Consider the following 26,130-nt stretch of genomic DNA (forward strand, 5'->3'; position numbering starts at 1 on the left):
AGCTGATTATTAATTTAACCTCAGTTTTCCCTTTAAGTTTGCTTTGCAAAAATAAGGCAATCGGTTTCCAAACTTTTTTTAAGTAACCTGAACTTGTTAGAATTTACAGTTTTGCCATGTTCAGACAACAGCTATTGCTCTACTGGATTTTATTGGATGTTATATTGTTAAATCATCATACTTTATGCATTTGCACTTTTGGATCAAACAGGAAAGGTCTTCCAGTAGTCCTTTGTTAGGACCTGATCTTTGAGTAGACATCATTACGCTGGGAAACGTTGTGTTGTTTAGCTCCTCTAGAGGGCCGTGATCTACTGCTGAAACTCACAGGTGTGTAAGTCAAGGCGTCTGCATCTCCAACCTGATAAAGCAAGATTTTTGCAAGTCGTAGACATATTTAAGTAAAGTGAGCTCAAGTATAGCTAAACTTTAAATTATTTAAACACTGAAAATGTTAGTAAATGAACAAGAAACATCTGGAAAAATCTGAAAAATATACAGGTATTCAAATCGTTCATGAAACTTCTGAAATATATCATCAAAATGATTTCATGAACGTTCATGAAACTTAATGTGAATTAATAAAGTGGCGAGGATTTACCTGCTGAGTACCTTCAGATGTCTCTTGATCACAAGATCTGTTGAAACAGGCTAAAAAGTACGAATGTCAGCTTTATAGTCTTGCAAATAAAACTAAGAATCTGATTCAAAACTAGTCTGAAAACATTTAAATATGATACCTGATGATCTGCCTTGGTCCTCACATCGCACAGCCACAAGTAAGATCATTATTATCATAGAAATTATGTTTGACGAGACCAGTATAAGAAACAATGGAGTTGCTGTCGACACGCTGTCTGCAAGAAAACATTTATTTATGTTTTACCAGACTTTATATTAAAAATCAAAATTTGTTGCATATCTTATTAGGATTTGGACCAGCAAATGGCACAGTATTACTTGTGCTTTTTTTTCTAAATCTCTACTGATTTTTTTTTATTGTAAAAAACGGTAGTGTACTGTACATGGTAAGTCAACAAACATTCCTAGGTCACTTAATAGGGCTTAACTTTACCAGGGATGAATTCCAGATGAGTTCCATTTCCAAACACTATCTTGCCGCATGCGAGTACAGCACAGTAGTAAGTACCAGCGTCAGAAAGGCTGAGGTTCCTCTTTGCGAGGGTGTAAATGCAGATCTGTGTAGTAGAATCATCCTCACAGCCCTCTTCATGCTGTTTCTTCATATCTTCATCAGCGTAAATGATGGCAGGATGAGATTCATCTGCAGCCTCTCTGAACCAGTATGCATGATGTCCTCCTGCACATTTCTCATCTACCGTTTTGACTCTACACACCAGGGTAATGTTGTTTCCAATGTGAGCTTTATCTGGCTCCTGGAGAAACGTTGTTGTGGTGTGTTCTTCTTTAAAGCAAAACCAAAAGTATTTTATTACATTGTACTTTTATAACTTATAGTGTCTTATAACGTATAGTGTTTTTGCATGATTATCACCTTTAGATATGAAGTAAATCTGTTTCTGGTATTATATAATGAAAGGCAAAAACGTACCATGAGGCATCAAAAATGCTCCAGGTCCAAAATACAGTTCTCCCAACGTTACCACACCACAAAAGTATGTTCCTATATCTTCCTTTTTAGTCAAAGAAATATGTAAATGATAAATTCCTTTTTCTATTGTTACGTTAAAACGGCCATCAGTATTTCCATCAATAAATTCAACATCCGTCATGTAAATGTACGTTTTTGAAATGGCTTGAAGTTTCATTCCCATCCCCTGCTTGTACCACACCATATTGTTCAAATCTGTATTGGGTAAGTAGCACTCAATAGTGACATCACCCAGTTTAGAGGTTTGCAAACGTTTTGGCTGCCCAATGTTTTGTGCCCCAATGCAACCTGAATACAAAAAGTAGTAAAGATGTGTTATACAATGCATTTACAAAAAGAAGTTAATTTCAGAATCTTAGTTACTTTGTATAAATGTCTGATAATGAATACAAAATTATAAAAGTTCAAATGAATAAATTAATAGTCATAATTAGGTGATTATATTAAGTAATTTATAATCATACTTACAAACAAAGGTGAAGAATAAAACTGTGCTCATGTTGCCTTGATGTGCAAGCAAAGAATAAGAGATGGCAAGGTTCACAATCTAAGTAACTAAATCAAATGGAAACTGATCCTGGACGTGATTGGTTATTCTCAAATATTCTCGTATGACAAAGTCAAATTTCATTGGCTGTCCCAGCTATAGACTTTGGGTGTAAGGTGCTACTTTCACGAGCAAAGGAAATGGTTATTTTATAAACACCAACAATGAAACAGAAATAATAATAATAATACATCTATATTTACTTAAAATTGAAATTTTAAGGTTTAAAAAAAAAAAAAAAAGTTTTGATTGTTTCATTTTAATTCCACAGCTATGTTCAAACATTTTCCCTGTGACTTTCCTGTTGCTATTTTACAATTGTAAAGCTTAAAATAATTGAAGTGACCCTGGAGTAAAACAAACTGAATTAAATGTGTTTAAAAGCACCCCAGCTCTAGTGAGGGGGTGTAACTTGACCTGTGCAGATGCTTGCTTTTATTTTTATCTAAATCTCTTTTTATTTTATTTTTAATTTGATACAGTTTTTAATTACATTTACACAATAAGTAGAGCTGGATTGTGTCCTTGTCCGTGGTGCTGAATCATGTCAACTGGGTTTAGGGCTTCAGAAAAATGGTGCTTTAATAGTAACCACTTATTGATGAGCACAATTTTATTGTTCAATAACAGAAAGTAAGATCAAGACTGAAGCTGAAATGTAATGTAGATTCAAATCACACTAACAATATCCAAAAATAGACCAAAATAATGGAATAATTTCCATTGTTTGTCATGTGATCATGCCATGTGTCTTGTCATTTGTTTATTGTTTGCTTAGTGTCCGTCCACAGGTGTTCCTTGTCTTGTTTATTAGTCTCCCCAGGTGTCTCGGATGAACCACGCCCCCTTGTTATCTTGTTTAGCTTGTCTGCTTGTGTATTTATACCTCTGTGTTTCAGTTGCTGTTTGTCAGTCGTTGTAGCTGTTCTGTGTTCCGTTGTTCGCCCTGGATGACCTGTTTGTTTCATTAAAGTAGTGCTTGCACTTGGATTCTCTGTCCGCTTCATTGCTGCTTCATCGTTACAATTATTTTTTGTTTAATGTAATATAAACAGTTTATTATAAAGGATATATCTGTGCACTTTATATTATGAAGATAGTAAACTATAAAAAGCCAACTGAAATTAGTCAATTGTTGTTGTTCTTTATAATTAACTAATTTAAGAGTATGTACAACCCCTAAATTAATTTCTTATATTTTTTATCATGATGTAATCTTTTCATCTCACATTCAGGGAATCCACAACAATCCACACAAGTCGTCTTTGATCATGTGAATAACTCTAAACAGCAAGTATGGGATTGCTGTATGTGTTTTAGTTCCAAAACGATATTACTTTAATATTTTCTTAGTAAGAAACATTTGACCCTATAGTACTTCTCACAATTATTTATATATATATGTATAAACAAATTTAAGTATCAAAGGTGTGCATTTTAGGGATACTTTTAGATGCTTTTTAGGGTTAATTATGTCATCTTTTTTATGTAATGAATATATTCATAATGTTAATGTTTTAACTCTTTAACAGGCCATTTGTTGATATTCAATGTATGGTTGAGACTGCTTTGTTTGGAGGCATGGGGACAATTGTCATACTTCTGAAGGTAACAGTTTTTACACTGGCACTTACTGTTGATATGGAAACGTTTGACCACAGAAATGTGAGCTCTGCTGGGGCCTTTCTGACTGCACTTTTCTATTCTCATTCTTACAGGTTGGCTGCAAACTGAGCAATAGGTAGGCTCAAAGTCCAAAACCACAAGTGCATGTTGCATCAAGCAGCAGCCTCTGCAAACAACAGCACAGCTTCTCACATTTCTTTTCCACCTGAAGGTCGTTTTCTTCCTCTAAACGTAAGATATGTTTATTGGTGTGAATGAAATCCATTGATCAAATTCTGCCTTCCTTTTTCTTGATAGCTTTGGTGTCTGTATTCAGGGTAGACTTTTGACTTGTTACTTTAACTTTGAATTATAATTGCCTATGTTTATTAAAGTGCTTTCCATCTGCCGAATATACAAAAAACGTCTTGGTTACGGATGTAACCCTCGTTCCCTGAGTAGGGAACGGAGACGTTACGTCGGATGACGGAGAATGGGGGTTTCGCCAGAAAGCCTATCATCTTCGAGTATTAAAAAAACAAGCCTATGGCAATGAAATGCCATGGGTCTGCGGAATTTGCATAGCGTATCTCCGCCCCACCGCGTGGGTATTTAAGGAGAGACACCGGCAAAAGCAGATCATGTCTTCGTTGAGGAGCCGAGACTGAACTCAGGCGTCTACCCAGCGGTACAGCGGAAGTGGCAAGGAGACGTAACGTCTCCGTTCCCTACTCAGGGAACGAGGGTTACATCCGTAACGAGACGTTCCCTTTCGTAGTCACTCCGAGTTACGTCGGATGACGGAGAATGGGGGTCCCCGTGTAATCACGCCACCTTCACAGCTGTCTTCCAGTGCCCTGCGAAGTCTGACCTCCCTGTCGTGATATAGGCACGGACGAAGGAGTCCTACTTAACACAGGAATACCAAGGTACACTGGGAAGCATATCTCAGGGGAGATATGCCGCAGCATGCCTACCCGTAGGGAGGACTTAGGAATACACATATGGCCCGAGGGGGCTTCATATGGAGGAACACTGGAGTGACCAGCCCGTGGGGTGGCAACTTTCAACTCCAGGAGTGGCAAGGTGGCTTGCCGAGGGAAAGACACATGCTCAAAGAGGCTTACAGTGGAAATACACATGTGGGGGTTACTCAGGGGAGGAACATGTGGGGGTTACTCAGGGGAGGAACACCAGTGCTGGAGGAACTCAGGGCTTCAGAGAAAAAGGCTCACCTGAGGAAATATCGCACGTATCCAGTCCGTGGAGTAGAATGGGGAGCAAGCGAAGACACCTGAACGGCTCCCATGTTAGCTTGAAAAAGACAGTACATGGGAGGAGACTGGCTCCATGGCTACAGAGATTGTAGAATCTGGCGAATGTGTTAGGTGTCGCCCAGCCTGCAGCTCTGCAGATGTCTGTTAGCGAGGCGCCATGCGCTAAAGCCCAAGAGTACGCCACACTCCGGGTGGAGTGGGCGTTCACACCAAGGGGGCACGGTCGACCTTGCTGCTGGTATGCCAAAGTAATGGCGTCCACTATCCAGTGAGACAACCTTTGCTTGGAGAGAGCCTTTCCCTTCAGCTTCCCACCATAACAGACAAAGAGCTGGTCTGAGGTCCTGAAACACTGCGTTCTGTCTACATAGATGCGGAGAGCACGTACTGGACAGAGCAGTGCCAAGGCTGGGTCTGCCTCCTCCGGGGGCAGCGCTTGCAGGTTCACCACCTGGTCCCGGAAGGGAGTGGTGGGAACCTTGGGCACATATCCAGGCCGGGGTCTCAGGATCACGTGAGAGTGACCCGGCCCGAATTCCAGGCACGCTTCGTCAACGGAGAATGCGTGCAGGTCCCCTACCCTCTTGATGGAGGCCAATGCAACCAGGAGCGCTGTCTTCATTGACAGGAACTTAAGCTCAGCTGATTGCAGAGGCTCAAAGGGAGCCCTCTGCAGGGCATTTAACACCACTGAGAGGTCCCAAGAGGGAACGAGAGGAGGGCGAGGATGATTCAGTCTCCTCGCTCCTCTCAGGAACCTGATGATCAGGTCGTGCTTTCCCAGAGACTAACCTTTAACTGCATCGTGATATGCGGCGATTGCGGCCACATACACCTTCAGGGTGGAGGGAGACAGCCTTCGCTCCAACCCGTCTTGCAGGAAGGAAAGCACGACACTGATCGAGCATCTCCTGGGGTCTTCTCGGCGAGCAGAGCACCAGTTGACGAAGAGGTTCCACTTCAACGCATAGACATGTCTCGTGGACTATGCTCTAGCGGAAGTGATGGTAGCCGCCATCGCTGGTGGCAGGGTACTCAAACCTGCACCCTATGGCACCCTCGTCCCGATCTTTGGAACCTCCACGTGTGGCTCCTGGACGGGACGAGGGTGCCATAGGGTGCCCCGTCCCTGAGAAAGGAGGTCCTTTCTCAGAGGAATTGGCCAAGGAGGTGCTGTCGCGAGGAGTATCAGTTCGGAGAACCAGGTCCGGGTGGGCCAGTACGGAGCAACCAGAATGACCTGCTCCTCGTCCTCCTTGATCTTGCACAGGATCCGTGCGAGAAGGCTCACTGGGGGAAACGCATATAAGCGGAGGCCCCGCGGCCAGCTGTGCGCCAGTGCATCCGTGCTGAGCGTGCCCTCGGTCAGGGAGTAATACAGGGTGCAGTGGGATGAGTCGTAGGAGGCAAACAGGTCTACCTGTGCGTCCCCGATCTGGTCCCAAATCAGCTGGACCGACTGGGGATGGAGTCGCCATTCGCCGGAGATGGGCCGAAACCGTGACAGCTCGTCGGCTGCAAAGTTCCGATCTCCCGGAATGTAAATAGCACGAAGGGACCTCAGGTGCTTCTGACTCCATAGGAGAAGGTGGCATGCGAGTTGCGACATACGGCGGGAGCGTAGACCACCTTGACGGTTGATGTACGCTACTGTCGCGGTATTGTCTGAGCGGACTAGTACGTGTTGACCCCTGAGCAACGTGTGGAAACGGTGCAGGGCAAGGCGTACTGCCAGCAACTCGAGGCAATTGACATGCAGAAGGCGCTGGGGTCCTGTCCAGGAGCCCGCGGCTGCATGTCCATTGCACATGGCGCCCCAGCCCGTGGCAGAGGCATCTGTGGAGACAACAACATGCCTGGAAACACGTTCTAGGGGAACTCCGGCCCATAGAAAGTTGAGGTTACGCCACGGGGTGAAGGTCTGACGGCAGGTCGGCGCCACTGGGACTCGGAGCGTGCCATGATGCCATGCCCACCTCGGGACTCGATCGCGAAGCCACAGCTGAAGCGGTCTCATATGAAGCAATCCGAGCGGCGTTGCCGCGGCTGCGGATGCCATATGCCCCAGGAGCCTCTGAAATAATTTCAGTGGGACCGCACTCTTGCCCTCGAACTGTCGAAGACAAGTCAGCAGTGAGTGTGCGCGCTCGCTCGTAAGCTGCGCGGACATGGCGACCGAGTCGATCTCCATACCGAGAAAAGAGATCCTCTGCACGGGGCAGAGTTTGCTCTTCTCCCAGTTGACCCGAAGGCCCAGACGGGCTAGGTGCCGGAGCACTAGGTCTCTGTGTTCGCAAACCTGATCTCGAGAGTGAGCTAATATTAGCCAGTCGTCGAGATAATTCAGGATGCGAACCCCGTGTTCGCGTAGGGGAACAAGGGCTGCCTCGACGACCTTCGTGAAGACGCGAGGAGACAGAGCCAACCCGAATGGGAGAACCGCGTACTGGTATGCCTGCCCCTCGAAAGCAAACCGAAGAAACGGTCTGTGTCGAGGTAAAATGGAGACATGAAAGTAGGCGTCCTTCAGGTCTATCGCTGCAAACCAATCCTGTGGCCGCACGCATTCGAAAATGCGTTTGGCCGTGAGCATCTTGAATGGCAGCCTGTGAAGGGAGCTGTTCAAGACGCGCAGGTCCAGGATTGGCCGTAACCCACCGGTCTTCTTGGGGACAATGAAGAGGACCACCCGTGGGTGAGCAGCGGAACAAAAGATTCTCCCCCGGCCCTCCACCGGGGGAAGGAGGGGGCCTGCAGCCACCTCCTGGGAAAAAAGTGAATCCATCACTGAGCAGCCCGTCTCAGGAGCGCCGCTTAGCCTGGCGTTTAGCGGGGCGCGGGGCTGGAGAGGGCTGTGGCGCCTCCCTGCGGCTTCCTTCGCGACGCGGCCCGGGTGAAGGCTGCTGCTGGGGCCGTGCGCGAGGGGCGGGAGCCGAAGGAGGGCGCCCTCGGCGGCGAGCAGGCTGAGGCGTCTGAACCGACGGCTGGGTAGAGGCAGCAGCGGGCAGTCGGGGCAGAATATGTTTGATCGCCTCAGACTGCTTCTGTGCGGTCGAGAACTGCTGGGTAGTGTTGCTTTCGTCAACGAAAATTATGACTAAATATCGTCGTCAACGAACCTTTATCACGTGATGAAAACGAGACGCAACATAAATGCTGGTCATGTGACGATGACTATAACTAAATGTATAATGCAATATCGTTGACGAATAAAAACGAGACTAAAATGTGGTTTACAAAATAAAAAGTATGCTAAAATGTCTCTTCATTTTCATTGACCAAAACGAGACGAAATGTTATTCAACGTTATTTCGTCTCGTTTACTTGCATTATTATTATGCAGCATTTCTGTTTCCTGTTTCACTTCAGGGGCTGCATCAGATCGCACTGCGCAGATGCAGGCGACTTCACATCCTCAAGCCCCACTCGCGGCATTATTTAGAAGATCCAGCTGCGTAAGTTACGGCTGTTTCACACAAACTCCATGTGTAGCGCGTATGCGGTGCGTGTTGCGGTGTGTATGCAGGAGCAGCACGAGCTATTTTGCTTTCACATGTGCTCCGTTTGCAGTGCGTAACTGATCTACGGCTGTACCACAATCACAACATTTATTCTCTATTTTTTATTTCAAATCAATATTTTTAGCCTACATCCATTATGTCGCGTTGTTGAGGTAGCTATACTGTGTAGATCTCTGCTCTGCTGTTATGCACGCACGCTCCTGGAGCGCTTTGCCGGACCGCATCCGCGTGCGTGTGAGCGCTCTAACCATAGGCTCTAAATGGGTGCGGGGAAAAAAATTCGGAGTATGTGTGAAACAGGCATTAGCATAAACGACAACAAACAAAGTTAAGTCTGACACAGAGAAAGGGATTCGTCTTTGGGAGAAAAAGAAGAAATGACATTAGGAAAAACTTTCATTTCATCATGTGTGTAGGCTACTTCTAACATGTTTGGTTGGTAAAATAAATATGTTGTAAATTCAAATCAGAGCATTTTACGTGTCTGGAATGGATGTATTCTTGAGTCTATAAGGTAACAATAATATAATAAGATAACAGAAGATAAGATTGTTTGAAATGGGTTTGGCTAAAAGAAAATTTTGGTTTCGTCTATACTATAGGTATACTATAGACTAAAATACAATTTTCATTGACTAAAACTAGACTATGTCTTTCGTCGACTAAAACTAGACTAAAATGTCATCAGTTTTCGTCGACTAAAACTAGACTAGACTAAAAAGAGTATGAATGTGACTAAAACTAATAAAAACTAAAATGACAGTTTGACACAAAGACTAGACTAAAACTAAAATTAAAACAGGCCGCCAAAAATAACACTACTGCTGGGCGAAGTCCTCAACCGCTCCGCCGAAGAGGCCGGCCTGGGATATGGGGGCGTCGAGCAGACGAGTCCGCTCGACGTCCCGCATATCGGCCAGGTTCAGCCACAGGTGACGCTCCTGGACCACAGAGGTGGCCATCACCTGACCCAGAGAGCGTGCAGCCACCTTCGTCACCCGGAGAGCGGGGTCGGTGGCGGCACGCAGCTCATCAAAGAGCCCGGGGTCAGTCCCCCCCTCATGCATGTCTCTAAGCAGCTGGGCTTGGTAAACCTGTAAGGTGCTCATCGCATGCAGTGAGGCGGCCGCCTGTCCTGCAGCTCTGTGAGACTTCGCCACCAGAGTAGACGAAAATCTACAGGCCTTGGACGGGTGCTTAGGATTGCCCCGAGAAGAAGCGCTCTGAGGACACAGTTGCATCGCAACAGAGCGTTCAACTGGAGGAACCCCCGTGTACCCATGGGCGGCAGCCCCATCGAGGGGAGGAAAGGCGGAGAAAGCTGTCGAGCGGTCACGGGAAGTTAACGGGGCCTTCCAGGACTTCGATAGCTCCTCATGCACCTCCGGGAAGAATGGCATTGGGGTCGGCTGCAGGCGTGAACCAGCCGCCGCCCCCAAAAACCAATCATCCAGCCGCGAGCACTCGGGACAGGGCAGAGGGTTCCACTCTAGCCCGATGCTCGCGGCGGCCCGGGAGAGCATGGCCGTCATCTCGGGATCTGATACGGGCAACGCTGGCACTCCCGAAGGAGGCAACGCAGCCGCATCGTTACTTCCCGACGAATCTTGCCCGCCTTGTGATGCCGCGATCGACATCGAATCCTCCTCTGGAGCGCCGAATGAAACATGCGGGGCATCCGAAGATGGACCCGCCTGAATCACCGCGGCACTCTCGGGTTGCAACACTGTAGAGGGGGGCATGGTCCGAGGACGCATCGTCGGATTGTTCCACACCGTCACCCTCAAGTCACCCTGTCCACCAGCCGAAGTACCACCTCTCGTGGAGGGTGTAGATCGGGGTGTGGATGAGGGGACTCTCTCTCGAGTGAGATCATTGAGTCTCGACCTAAGTGTTGCGATGGTCATGTTCCCACAGAAGGAACATGAGTCATCCACAAGCGCTGCTTTAGCGTGCTCTAAGCCCAGACACGCAAAGCAGCGATTGTGCCCATCAAAAGAGGACAGATATCGACCGCACCCAGAAGAACACGGGCGAGACATCTTTAAAAAGACGTGCCATCTGCAGCTCTTTTAGAGCGGAAAAACACTGCGATGCTGAGGCGACCAGGGAGAAACACACAGACCGGCAGACCACTGCTCAGATGGCAGGCAATGTGAACTCGCTGGGTACCGCCGTCACATCAACACTGGAGAGCTCGCTCGTCTCGAAGAGAAGATGAAGTCACTGAAACTCAGGATCTTGGCTTGTGGAGTGAAGAGATGCTCTTGGCTCCGAAGCGAAAACATGATCTGCTTTTGCCGGTGTCTCTCCTTAAATACCCACGCGGTGGGGTGGGGATACGCTATGCAAATTCCACAGACCCATGGCATTTCATTGCCATAGGCTCGTTTTTTAATACTCGAAGATGATAGGCTTTCTGGCGAAACCCCCATTCTCCGTCATCCGACGTAACTCGGAGTGACTACGAAAGGGAACTAAATTTCACTTACTTTTCACCCAGACACATAGAAAACCCTAACTTTTAAAATTGCAATGTACAATTTATCTGTAAGGTTCTGTTATTAGTTACAGTTAATGTGCACAATTAATGTTGTTAATACAACTGTGTGCAACCACATAAATCAGTTTTTATTACATAAGTTTAGGCTGTTTTTGAAGTTTAATTCTGCTATTTCCATTACAGTGGCAGTCTGTTGAGAAGGAGGGGCGTATGTTAAGAAAGAGATGTGTCTCGTGAGAATACTGCTGGGTAGACTGTGTGGTTTTGTTGCTGTGAAGGGAGGTCAAACTTGTGGTTGGAAAACATCTAAACATTGATACACAAACATTCAAATACAAACAACACATGCCATTGAGTCACGTTAAGCATAACTTATCTGTGCATAAATTATAATAGTTAGTGTATAAATGCATTTTATACTAATCAATAGATTAGTTTTAAGCCTTGTGTTTCCTGAATCATGATGATACTTTTGTATTGCAGTGCATTTTGTATTAAACAGCAGATGATTAAATGTGAATTAATTGCAAACCTCAATGAATAAGTTGGTCCGTTGATGTTCACCTCAGCAGAGCTCAGGCTCTACGTCCTGTTACTGATGCTGCAGGAAATGCATTCATTGTCTCCATTATTTAACAACCCACAGTTTCTCTGATTAATTAATTAATTCGTTTTATCTTCTTCTCTGAATAAATTAACAAATCATTACTGATAAATGCGGCTAATGACTCATTGTTGAAAGAGACATTTAAAAGGTTACTTTCTTCTACTTGTTCAGGGGTTTGAATCGAACACCCAAAGCATCATTTATAAAATGTTGCGTAGAAACCGCACTGTAAAAAACAATTAGTTCAGTTTACTTGATGAAATTAAGGCAACGAGTTTGCATAATTAAATTAAGTAAGCATAACTTAATTGCATCAAGTTATTCTTACTTAATCCATTTAAGTTTTGTCAACTTAATTCTATCTGTGATCTGAGGAAGTGTACTCCCAGAGTGCATTGCAGCATGAATAAATGAATTGCTTTGTTTTACTATTTTTGGCTTTGTTTTACCATTACAATTTTATTTGCTATCGTTATTGGGGTTATACTGACAAGAGAAAGCAAATAAAATTGTAATGGTCTAATTAATTAAATTATTTAAAAAAAACAATTGTTACCATTGTTGTGGTTTGCATGCTGAATGTTGAAGTCTGTGTGTGACTCAAGTAAAATTGCATGATATCATCACAAATATAGAGGGATTATACCAACCCAATGAAAGAATTATGCCATAAATGTTAGCAATAAAATAGTAAAAGATCATTATTATACATGAAATATAGCTATGTTATAATTAATACATTCATTCATAACATGGAAATAATTTAAGTATAAATATATATAATATTTATTACTTCACTTCCTTTGAAATCAAATATTTGTGATTTCATGTTGCATCACTGCATCAATTGGAAGATAATTAAAATAATATAAATTTAGTTCCAAGTGCCCAACCAAAGGGAACATTAATCACAATCATGGTGATCACAATAAATCAACATGAATTTATGAAGTCAACTAAACAATTTTGATGTTCTCTTAAAATTTGTAGGTGTATTGACAATAATATTCAAGATGACTGGACAATGAGTGAATGCAAATAAGAATGATGACTGCAGAAGTGGAAGAAATGAGTGAAAGGTCTATTAAGAATTGCCCCGCCTCATAAACCATTTGCCCCGCCTGTTTTTTTGTTTTTTTTGCTTTAGCAAAATGGTACCCAAACCAGTCAAGTAATGTTTACTAGGTTTTTCTGAGTAACGAAGGCATAGCATGCAAACAGTACAGATTACTACGAAATTTTAAGTAAGTTCAACAAATTATTAGACATTAAGTAAAGTTAACTTAAAAATTCTTAGTAAGAACAATGTTAGATTTTGCAGTATTTCTCAAATGTGCATACCTGTGATTCAGAGAACGAATGTACGCATAAAAAATGTGCCTGCGCCTCTTTTCCAGATGTGAAATCCTCGTAAACACCCACTAATTAAAGTCATTAAAAGGATAGTTCACCTAAAAATGTTGTCATTACTTGCTCACCCTCAAGTTGTTCCAAACCTATATGAGTTTCTTTCTTCTGTTGAACACAAAAGAATTTGAAAGAATGTCGGTAACTGAACAGTTGATGGCACCCATTGACTTCCAAAGTAGGAAAAAAAAAATGACTGGAAGTCAATGGGTGCCATCAACTGTCTAGTTACCGACATTCTTTAAAATATCTTTATTTGTGTTAAACAGAAGAAATAAACTCATACAACATGAGTGTAACATATAAATGAATTGCTTATGTTTCCAAATAGGCCCTACTCCGACTCTGCCACAAATAAAAATCTGCTTTGATCCTGACATCATGGTGTGAGGCTTTTAGTATTTGCATATTTCCTTCCAGGCAAATCTGCTAATGCATGCAAGCAAATACAAGACTAACCAATTCCAGATTGAGTCTCATCCTGATATACAGCACTTTTTTATGTCCAAGATTTTTCTTATTATATGACCATTGGCGTAAACATTAGCGTATGCACACTCTAAGATCAATGTTTTATTAATGAGATCCCAGGTGTGGTCATTCTTCAGACAGCTCAGGACTCAGATCTGCTGGATTGCAGACAAAACATTGACTTGGCATTGTGCAAGTCTTTAAGAATTGGGTCAAAAAAGAAAAGTAGTGAGATTTGAATAAAGATTAAGCAGCGTCAGTTCTGCCAGCTGACTCTCAGCTGATCTACGTCTACCTATAGGTCTGACGCCTATCACTGTATACATATATAAGCTCCTTCAGTATTATCAGCAGCTATCGTGTTTCTCTGGAGCCAAATACCCTCCTCCCTCCCCAGCTCCTCCTCTCGTCAGTCAGGATTTGGCATTCTGATTCCTCCTGAATCAGACTAAAACTTTCTAATTATGTTGTACATAAAATTTAATGAATGATATCTGCAATACATTCATGTTGGTTCTGTTCTGTTTACCCTAAGGGGGGTTATTGCTGCTCTGCCTGCTCTTATCCATGCTAGGCTGCATGGATGCGCAGGGAGTTCTTGCCCAGAACGGAACCATACCGCCAATCCAAACTGTATGCGAATTGTCAATCGCATTTGACGATAGTGGTCCTGACCGAACTGGGGTTTCTTTACTTTAATTGAGCGTCAGTGTCAGTTCTGGCAGGCCAAGTAGTCAAGATGCTGCTAACGCTATCGGCCATCAACAAGGTCTCATCAGCGATCTGCTCAGCTGAGCTGGATCAGCGCATCTGCTGTTCATCTCCCCTCGCTGCTAATGCCTACGCTCAAATCAGGGGCGCCCTATTTAAGCAGATTCAGTTCACTACTAACTGCTTGTTGCTCGCTCTGTGCATATTGAAACAGGACTCGATGTATTCACTCTCAATTCATCTCTGAAAGTTTTCACAAAGCTAAGCTAAATCTTTTTAATGCTCATTGTTAAAAGCTATCAGGATACGGGCACCATGCTGTTGCTAATGCTATCCATGTGCTTGGGCTTATCTAGTCGTTTTCATTGAAATGCTCTTGCTAGGCTTTTGCGATCATATTGGCAATGTGCGTTTAGTTATCTGTTGTCATTGGCAACTGCTCACGTTGCACATGCAGTGATTTAGCACTATAGAGGGGTTTCACGACGCGTCATCAATCCGGAAGTCGGACATTTTGAAGGCACAGAACGTAAATAATGCCACTGAACTGAATGGACTCGCAAATTTGGGTGATTATTGCTGCTAAAAAATGGTCGAGTTTTGGTCTGTACCAATCAGTCACATCGGGAAAAAACCTGTTGAGTGCTATAGACTGTCAAAAGTTAAAGAGAAGAGTGCAAAAACTGATGAAAGAAGGCGTTTGTGGTTGAGAGAGGTACAGCATCAGCTACTGGCGCGCTGGACTACTGGAGGCTGGTATGTAGCCTACTGCTTTTTCCCCACGCTCGTCTGCGCCGGTTTCAGAAATAATAACGTTACTTTTCTGCTCGTCCGGCAATTTGCAACAACACAGCATTGTTTCGGCAGTGACTTTCAGCATGTTTCCTATAAATGAGGTTTGCATTTTAAGACATACCACGCGAAATCCGATAGTTCAGACTGAGGCTGATGTCCTGATATGTGATTTGAATAGGATTTCAAACCACATATGGATGTAACTTGAAACGGATTTCATGTGCTTTTTTGGACTGACAATCTGAACGTATCCTATGTCGGGATAATAAATAGATGGAAGAATTGCAGTAATGTTACGTGCTAGAGAAGCTAACTCGTTCGGATCTTTACCACATATTAACTTTAGTTTGTCAAAATGTTGCGCTCTCTGCTTCCCAAGTCCTTCTCTATATGATTTTGCACCTACCACGTGTTTTTTCCGTGGTTTATTAGTGTAACAATGTGTTCAGTAGTACATAAACAGTGCAATCCATGCTGTTGTTTACATCCGAGTGCCTCCATTATGGCCGTGCATCCGGGTTAGCGCCCAGAACGTGACGTTGGTGAAACCCCTCTATGCAGCACAGATCAAGCAGCTTGCAGTGATAGATAGTTAGTAAATAACAATTCATGGTGCAAACTGAATTATTTCTGCTGTGGCACAGCTCTAAAAAGACATAGTAAACAGTCACTACTCAGTGAGTAAATTAAAAGAAAGTCTCATCTGCTAAATCTTACTTGTCTTTCTTCTGCTTAGTTACATTGCCCCTGGATGCGCTTACTGGCTGCTGGCGCCATTCACATAGCGTCTAAAAACGTGTAGAAAACGCTTCTCCTTTTCCCAAAGCGCTTGGGCGGTTGCGCTCCGGAGGCGTCTGTCGTTGCTGTTGCTGGTTCTTGTCACGTGACCTCGGTGCGCTTGCGGCATTCTGAAAAGTTGAGATGTTTTTATCTCGATGCGGCGCGGATGTGCTTGGAAAAAAACGAGCGCGTTCGCATACCGCGCGCCTACATATGAATAACAAACTTGAGCACGCAAAAGACGCGATATGTGAACAGGCCCTAATTCATCCTTCATTTATTTTTATCACAGGAGGTTGCTTTATGGTCTGTTTGGGGGGGAAAGTTCAGCTCTCCTAGTCCTAATTCATGTGAGCGTCCCCTAATGCTGCCTGCTGCTGTCCCCTGACTCTCTACTAAATTAATGGTGCTCATGAATGGTCAGGAGACTCATCTGAACTGAAACATATTGCCAACTAATTCGTATTTATTCATAAAGATTTCTAAGCATTTTAATAGTCTAATTCCATCTCTTGTCTATTCACAAGAGGTTGCCAGGTATGGTTTGTTTGGGGGGGTAGTTCTGCTCTCCCAGTACTAAACTGTGAGCGTTCCCTAATGCTGCAGCTGTCCCTGAACAGAGCCATACCGCCAAAATTTAATTATCAACTTGAATTGCATTTTATTCAATACTATTTCCTAATCATTTATTGTCATGTGTGTTCTGGACTTAATGGACCTGACAGAAATGAGTTTGTCTATAAATGTTTGACCCCCCCCCCCCCCCCACCCCCCCCTCCCCCCCTCCCCCTACCCCTCCCTCTCCCCTTTCCCCCTTCCCCCTTCCCCTTTCCCCCTTCCCCCTTCCATTTATATTTATTCGCCTCAAAAAATTTCAACTCAAGCATAAAATTCACATGATGCGTCACGCAAACCAGTCAGTTAACAGCTTTTTGATAAGCCCGTGCACTGGGCACCTGTCATCCTCAAGTAGTGCATGGAAACGGGTGTCATTCAGGCCTTATTACTTAATAACAATTAAAAATGTCACAAAACATGCCTAAAAATGCTATTTCTTTCAGAAATATATAACCCATTTATAACCAAGATTTAGAAGTGTTGTATATCAGGATGTCACACAGTTTGTTACGTTTGTATTTGCTGGAATGGATCAGCCGATGCATTGGCAAGTGTGACAGAACATTTGTTATTTAAATACTAGAAGCCTCACCCTCTGAACATGGCATTAATGCTGAGCAATCACAAAAGTGTGGTGTGGAGGCAAATGTTGTCAGCTGAGACAATGAAGAATCAAACTTAATCTATACAGTGAAGACTATGCAGTGTTATTTTACATTAGATTACTTCATTCAATGTCTGTACCTAATCAACCTAATATGTATAGCAACTGTTAGATCTTCCTAAAAAACAGAAAAGCTCAGTTTATTTCATTTTGTATCTTTGTTCTATTGTGTTTATTTGTGCTTTTGCTTGTAGTTTGATTATTTGTTCTCATTTTATTACTTGTCTTTAATAGTGTTTGAAATGTATATTTTATATTATTTCTATGGTGATTTTTTTTTTTCATTTACATTGTTCTTGCATTAAAAAATCTGCCGTGTATGTGTGTGTGTGTGTGTGTGTGTGTGTGTGACAACCTTACAGGCATAAAAACACAAATTTGCATTTTCCTTTCTGCACTTGCATGTTTTCTTTGTTTCAGCATGGTTTGAATACTTGATACACAAATACTTGCCTGACCGTCTGGTTGGTCAGTGCCTTCCAGTTTTTATATTGTCTCTCAGAAATAAAAAAACCAGCCCTTTATCACTGAGCACACACAAAGGCTGTGCTGAGTAGATCATCTGTGTAGAAATGAAGGCTGCCGTCGCTCTGCTCCTGTTTTTGAGTCTCTTTAGACTGAGCTTCAGTCTCTACAGAAAACACTTCTTTGTGAATACATTAATGACCTGGGAAGATGCACAAGCATACTGCAGAGAATACCATGATGATCTGTCCACTGTCAATACAGAAGAGGCAAAACTGCTCTCTGCAAATCCAGGAATCAATCATGAATATTTTTGGATTGGAATGCACATGAGTCCTAACAACCCACAACAATGGATTTGGTCTGGAGGTGAGGATGAAGACATTGACAATTGGGAAATTGGGGAACCGAACACATACACTGAAAAGTGTGGCGTTGTAAGAAGATCTAATTCTAAACTGCACAATGCTATGTGCTCGTGGACTCTACCATTTTACTGTATGCATGTCTTTGAACCCATTCTGGTGCATCAGAACAAGACGTGGGATGAAGCCCTGGACTACTGCAGACAGACCTACACTGACCTGGCGAGTCTAAGATCTCAGACAATTATGGCAGAGGCGATAAATAACGCTACATCATCCCAGACAGCTTATGTGTGGACTGGCCTGCGCTTTATGGCTGGTCATTGGTTTTGGGTCAGTGGTGATGATCTTCAATATAAAGCCTGGTCTAAGGAGGGGGAGCTCCAGTGTCCTGCCAGAAATCTGCGCTGTGGAGTTCTAGATAGAGAAAATAATATTTGGAGGCCGAACAATTGTGAGGATAAACTGAACTTTCTTTGTCTTAAAAAGCTATAAATGTGCTTCATGTTGCAATATACATACATTTCTTCATGTAGGCCTATATATAAAATTGATTCTTTTATAAATCATGAATCTGTAGAAATCTATTGCTTTACAGTATGTATGTATGGTCGTTAAAAATAATGTTTTTTTAATCTTTCATTTTAGTCGTGTCAACATATATATTGTCTTGTAAAACAATGTTTAGCTAAAATCTTTTATGGGCTTGCAGAAACATTATAAATAATATGTACTATTGTAAAAATACAAGATTTAGATTCTTAGTTACTAGCAAATTAATAGCCATGTTAAAAAGATATGTAAAACGATCATGCTTTGTTGGTTTTAAACTCAATGATATTTTCACGTAGCCTATATCATACGGATTAACAGTTTGGTCTAGGACTAACCAGGCTGTAATGTATCAGATTGAATGTCTTTATAACCATGCCTTGAAAAGTTTAGGAAGCAAATAAGATATCATCATTGTAAATATAAGATTCCAAGTTTTGCTCATTTTGTTTGTTTTCACTACAGCTTGTATTCAGGTGTTTAAATGATCTTGCTGTAAGACTTGATAATAAAGCAATAAAACGCACCCTGGACAGAAGATTGCGAAGAAAGAGCACAGGACATTGTCCTGTCGAAGCGTTTCTTCTTCCTTATCTCTGCATCTCCCTCTCCCTCCTCCCTTCCTTTCCCCCTGACCTGAAGTCACTAAAAGTTCACTGAAAATGTCTATACATCACATATGATGTATCTTGTGAATCTATTGTTTTTACTTTTCATGTTTGGTATCATTTTAAGTGTCTCAGTGCGATTGGTAAAATGGTCTTAATTTCATTGCAGTCATTGGTAATAGGAGAAAGATTAAGAACTTAGGAGAATCCTGTTCTCCTCTATTTGTGATGTCTTTTCAAGATATATCCCCTCTCCCCCCGAGACCAGGTGCTACCCCCTGGGGTACAGGAATTGACCCAAAACAAACTCTGAAAAATATTGGTACAACCCTTTTGTTCTGGTCTGGGTTTTTAAGGCTAGGCAGAGCAGTCGGGGGGAACCTGTAAGTTGTAACCAGGAAAACCCCCATACAGTGCTGTGTAGGGCTGTCACTTTACTTTCGAAAATCGATTGCACAATTGATCGGACCAACCAACACAAGTTTCGAAAACGAAAATGTGGATTTGATTTTAATGGCCTTTTCTTTTCCTTTTTTTTTTTTTTACCAAAAATTTGTTTTTGGTGGACAGATCAATACAATACACCGAACATGTAGGATGTTGGAAAATAACCATGTCTTTTCTGTTAACCAAATGCTTTTTAATATTCGCTATTAATTCAATGCAAGTGAACAAGCGCGCCATATTTGTTGCCAAGTGTGTGTGTGTGTGTGTTCAAGTAAGCCAGAAATGCGCAGATTCTGCGCAATACGCTGTATTTAATATATCATGAGGACTCGCTAAATCCGCGCAGATTTGGCTTACACAAACTTCCCCAGGAAAGTGAGTAAACATAGAAACACGCCAGATTGGTAAGTGATTTGACAGCGTTACCTGCCAAAGTTAATTTCTACCCGCATTTGGCGGGTGTTAATTTCAATCCCTGAATGTTGCACTCCTGTTTGTCATTGTGCACGAAACTCCACGCCAATAAATCATCAGAAATATTGCTGACTTGTGCGCGTCTCAAGCGCCCTTTTTACGTTCTTCCTAATGCCTGTTAGATGTCCGTGGATTTGCCTGTATTTGGCGAAAATGGAAACGTCTTTAGACATGGAAAATCGATTTTACAATCGATTCAATGAACACTTATGTCTCAAATCGAACAGGATTTTTTCACAAAAGTGACAGCCCTAGTGGTGTGTCAGGGTTTTCCCGGTGGAAAGCACTCGCACACTACTGTGTGATCAGGAATGCATTGCTTACTTTTAGAATCATCATTGAGTAATTGATGTCATCAGGGATGTAGTGATGGAGCCCTACTTACTTGACAAAAAAAAAAAAAAAAAAAAAAAAATTCTTTCCTCTAAATCCTCGCTTGCCTGCCTTATGCTACTCCGAGCTATGGCTGAACTTTGTATTTTGAGCACTTCTTGCGTTGCTTTTGCCTCTTCACGATGACTCGCTTGGTTTAGTCCTCAGTTGTAAGTCGCTTTGGATAAAAGCGTCTGCTAAATGACTAAATGTAAAATGTAAATGTAAATGTAGTGGAGGCTAAACGCACGTAAACGCCGTTTACGCACCTCCCAATATTCGGAAATAGCGTTTACCCACCTCCAAAGTGCGTTTATCCACCTCTAAATTGCGTTTATCCACCTCTAAATAGCTATAAATTAAGCTTATGTCGTTTTAGTTTCATATTGTTAATTATTAGTTTCATAGGTTGTTAAACCTAAGACGAACTCTTTCATATTGCGCTGCATTACTGTCAGTGTTGTAGACTATTAGCCTTCTGACGGTCGGTAAGGTTGCTGTTGACGCTCGCGCAGCCTCTCGAGGAGACATCTACACAAATGAGCGCACACACACACTCAGTTAACAACATACTGCCTATAAAAAATCTAAATGTGGAGTTTTTATATTTTTAACATATGTTAAGCAACCTCAATTATTTTTCCTGAACACCGTCACGATTGAAAATGTGACATTGATTTCATACAACAGTTCAATAAACAGTTAAAATTAAGTCACTTACATTTTAGATGCAATATTGGCTGTTTTTGTTCTGTTTCAGCAGCGAAAATAGTTCCAAACAAAAATCACAGCAGAACCACGGCACATCTCACAGGAACACTCAACCTGTTTTCATTACTGAATGATTCAGCATTTTGAACGAATCGATTGAGTCAAAGATTCAATGACCCATTCATAAACATCTGTCTCATTCTTGAATGAATCAGCCGTTTGAATGAATGAATCAATGACTCACTCATTAAGACGGTCGCCTGCCGCCACCTACTGGCGGTTTGTGTTATGTTTAAAAGTAGTATCATTCTTTCCAACGTTTCTTATTTGTAAATTTAAATCAATTTCATAACATTATTTTATGCAATTGTAATTTTTCAGTGTAAATGATTTAATTTGATCAGCCCTATAGTGTCTTATTATTCGAAATAATTGAATTTATTGATCAAATTTAGGAATTTAAAATGAAAGATGAAGCATACATTTAATAATATTGGGGAGGGGATGCCCTTTAAAGGTGCAAATATTACAATATGCCGATTTAAATATCAAAGCTAATTGAACACTGATGAGAATATTGTTTCAGAATAAATTAACACACACACAAAAAAAAGAAATCCTGACGAGAAACTTTTTTACAAGTGAATGACAGATTTACTTGTCCTAAGGACAAGCGTATGAAAAGGCTTAATGTCGAGCCCTGCCTAATAGCAATGTCATCAGGATACACATACGCAGTGGCCCACCTTACCGGGTGACCACGTCGTGGTCCACCAGAATTTATAGTTTACCCACCTCTTTTTTTACAACTACACCTCTGGATGTCATGTATTTATTATTTCTGAATTGGCTGTTAATTGCTTGTGTAATTGACACATTTTTACCTGACAAATAAATGTTACATCTGGATTTATTGTGAAGTATTCTGAAATCATTATTTTAGTAGATTATGAGGAGGCTGGTGCTACCGCAGCTCTGTGTCCAGGATAAGTCAAACTAAAGGCGCATATGAACGGAGCAGTAGGCACGTCATCTGAAGACCTTTTGATTTCTGTCTATCACTGACTTGGCAAGTTGTATGGAAGTGGCTAAATAAACTACACTTTTTTTTGTATGAGTGAGCAGTAGGCAACCGACTTAAGAGGTATTAGCAAACCCTGCACCCTCTGACCAAGATCAGACTGGCAAGACTGTGTCCGTGAGATCCACGTAAACCCGGAGCGCGTGACTCTGTGCGGCATTGGGTCCCTTAATGAATGAATGAATAATTGATAGTATGGGATACTCAGAATAATCAAAGATCTAAATTAAATCATAATCAATATTTATGATTATTCTCATGGGCCATTCCCTCACTGCTTCCACCTTTACAGGGTCGGCCATAATTCCGTCCGCAGAAATTATATGCCCTAAATACTTGACACGAGAGGAAAACAAATCACATTTAGAAGGTTTTACCTTCAGATTTGCAGCCTTCAACTTAGCCAATACTTCCCCCAACCTTGATAAATGCTCCTGAAATGAACGACCAAACACTATAATGTCATCCAAATAAACTAAACACGTAGTCCATTGCAAGTCAGCTAAAACCAAATCCATTAAACGCTGAAATGTACTAGGTGAATAGCAAAGGCCAAAACTTAAAGGGCATATTGCAGGTTAGAGGACCCAACAAGTCAATGTATAGAAAAACAATGTAGTAATTAGATTTTCTTTAAAATATACTTATAAACGTTACATTGGCTTCTGGAGTCGTTTTTGTGAGAGAATTTTACTTCCGCATCTGAAAATGGGCGTAACGGGCGGGAGAGCGGTCGATTCTAACCATTCAAACAACAGGAAAACAATGGATCGCAATGACATTTCGGACTTACTCGTATGTCAGACCACTGACGACAGCCTTACAATTATGAGCCTGCTATGCTGCCGAGAGAGCAGGGACAGGCCAGGATTAATGTTAGACAGAACAACGGTCAGAGGAGACACACATTATTGCAAAAGTATTATAAAAAAACCAACATGACATCATGACTTTGCGTAAACATACACGCCACTGTCAAGTCAAGTGGCGTGTTATCTATACGCATTTTGAGCTATCCGCGTGTATGTCCACGCCGAAATCTTTTGCGTGTATGTCTACGCCGTTACACGTCCGAGTGATTCCGCGTGTATGTGTACGCCGTTAAATGTCCGAGCGAAACGAAGCAAAACGTACATCTACATCTGCGGAGCGATATTTCTTTTCCTAGGATGGTAGGGGAAGACTCATAAATGGTATTAACCCCAGTGACGGGTAGGTTTAGGGACGGGGTTGGGGTAGGTCATATATTTATATATACAGTAATGTAGTTAAGTCAACGGCGTTGATAAACACGCTGAAAAGCGATTATGCGTGTTGATAGCACGCCAAAAATAGAAATACGAATTCGCGTGTCATACATACGCCATTTCATGAGATCAGTCTGAAAAAAACTTGTGTGGAGTGAGTGTGCGCAGCCGCAGTTTATTGCATCACTTAATCGCGCGTATTTTTGATTAGCCTAGCTGTCAGATACTGAGTAAACATTAAAAGAACAGGCCTATTCAATCTTCCCTGGATGTTTTTTTAACGAAGATATTAAATAATAGCAATCAGGAGAATGGAAGCAGCAATAAAAAAAATGAGGACTGTAGTGCTGTCGGCAAAACATTATACCACTGCAATAAAAACTGCACTGCAACAAAAAGGTAAGGCATATGTGTTTTTACATTTAATGCTGTTCACTGTGAGTTTTAATTAATAGTGTAATAGAGTTAATAGTGCATCGTTCATTCTGTTTGGTAAAATGTGAGGTGTATATCGATTATTACCATCGTATCAGTTAATAGCAAAGCTATTATTGGTCATCTAGGAGTATTGGAATTTACCAATAACAGAATAAACTATATAAGCTTTGATCAGGCGCGTATGTCATGCTCATTAATATCCGTCCAGACTACGTTACGTGATATAACTTAGCTCATCGAGAGACAGATAGATATTTTTATTCCTGATATACACGTTTTTGTTCCTCAGATCTGGTGTACGCTACACACGATCGCGTTTTTCGAAGCCGATGTGGAAGAGAAATCCTGTCTCTACAGCTGAGCTGCACAAACCGCACACAGGCACGAAAGACAGCACCGTCCCTTTTCTTGTTAGGAAACCTGACTCGATGTCCTGACAGGCCGGAGTTTTTGCAACCTCCACAAACACAATAATTTACCATGATGACGATGATAAATTAAAATATAAAAACTACCGAACACACTGATTCACGACCGCTCTTACTGACTTTTTTTTTTTAATTCGATGCCACAAGAACAAGAGGTTTTACATATTCACAATATCACATTAACATTAGCTGCCAGGAAATAAAAATACAAAAAAGTTTTATATAAAATCCAGTGCTTTCAAAGCATTACATGTTTTCATTGCTTTTTTGTTTTTAGTTTGTTTGTTCCAAAAGATGTACATATAATGTGAAGTCATTTATAAAACGTGAAGAAAGCCCAATTCTTTTTATGTACATGGTATTTTCCTAATAAAACAAATAACTGTATAATATGTTGTTCTTTACATTCCAAATTGTCATTCTGAGTATAAAAAAGCAAATTTACCCGCTCTCTGAATACAAACCTATCTGCGCTGCTGAGGCTCCCTCCCTCTGGTGACGTAAAATGACGCGATGTTAAAAAAAAAAAAAAAGTTTTTTACGAGCAGTCCAAGAAACGCTCAATTTATCTACTAAATTTGTGCCCTTATGTCGTTTTAAAACATTTTAAATCCTGCATTACCTTTTCATATGGTATTTTCATACATGGTTATATATTAATTTAGTTTTTTTTAACCTGCAATATGCTCTTTAAGACGTTAAAGAGACTTAGGGGTTTTGAAGAGATTCCACACCGTTCCGTGAAGGGAAATGTGAGCGATGTCGTCACGATGTGTCGTCACTTCAGCAGTCACTTTGGCATCAGGCAGTCTCAGTCAAACAAGGTGAAATCCCGCCGTAAGTTCATTTCAAAAAGTGCAAAGTCCAGCCGGGCACTCAATAGCATCAGCATTGCGCACAGCAGCGACGGCACTCCTACCTTCCCATCTCTATACTCTCTCCCCGCACCCGCTATCTGTCTATCTTCATCGTCGGCGGTCCTATCCAACCGCGAATGACACCCCCCTCCCAAAATAAAGGTGAGTACCGCCGTCTTGTTGTCCATGTTACCCGCCTCCGGACTGGGAAGCCTGGATGGATAATCTGAATGAATCACCCTTTGCCGGCTTTGTTTCTCTGTAGAATGATAAAGCAAACGCTGTGAGACCGGAGTACTGGCTGCAAGCTTCGGCAAAGTTTAATTAACTCTCAAGCTTTCCTTAACTCTCAAATGTATTCACAACAGTAACATAAGTAACTTTACAGAACAACTACTCGTTTCTCTATTACTCAACAGATTCCAGTAAAGAAAATATATTTCCAATAAAGCTTTTCAGAAGTTACTTTTGTCTGTAACACATTATAATCAATCACAATACATTGACCGGTTACAGTGTTTTCACATCATCATAAACACTCATTCCATTTCCACACTGACACAAATGAATCTCATATATTTGGCTTCACACTAACCTCATGTTTTACATGCAAGTCGCCATTTTGGCTCTAGTTCACGCATACACGCGCCTCCATTTTGGCTCGAGATAACTCCGGTAGCTAATGTAGCCTATATTTAACTCGCTTAAACTTTATCCTCCAATTACAATCAACATATAAAGCACTTTAGACACATTTCTAAACTCGTTTCACATGAGTATTTTCTCTCAATTTACTACAAATTCGCATATTTGTCACTCGGGTGTAATCCAATATGTGACTACTACCGCATTAAAACAGTTTTTCTCAGTAACCCATGAACATCAACATATACATGTTTGAAACACAATGTTTAACATCAGTTTCGATCCGTTTTTGAATAGTTTT

At 41.8% G+C, this 26,130-nt stretch overlaps 1 protein-coding gene across 1 annotated transcript; it reads left to right on the forward strand.

Moving 5' to 3' along the window:
- Window positions 1–17,534: 17,534 nt before the first annotated feature.
- Window positions 17,535–18,619, forward strand: LOC130091286 (macrophage mannose receptor 1-like). The gene has a single exon (XM_056259096.1). The coding sequence runs from the start codon at window positions 17,712–17,714 to the stop codon at window positions 18,462–18,464; it is 753 nt and encodes a 250-aa protein (XP_056115071.1). The 5' UTR covers window positions 17,535–17,711; the 3' UTR covers window positions 18,465–18,619.
- The last annotated feature ends 7,511 nt before the right edge of the window (window positions 18,620–26,130 follow it).

The sequence above is a fragment of the Rhinichthys klamathensis genome, unplaced genomic scaffold (assembly GCF_029890125.1).
Source record: "Rhinichthys klamathensis goyatoka isolate OS25496 unplaced genomic scaffold, OSU_Roscu_1.1 h1tg000165l_1, whole genome shotgun sequence".
Classification (NCBI taxonomy): Eukaryota; Metazoa; Chordata; class Actinopteri; order Cypriniformes; family Leuciscidae; genus Rhinichthys; species Rhinichthys klamathensis.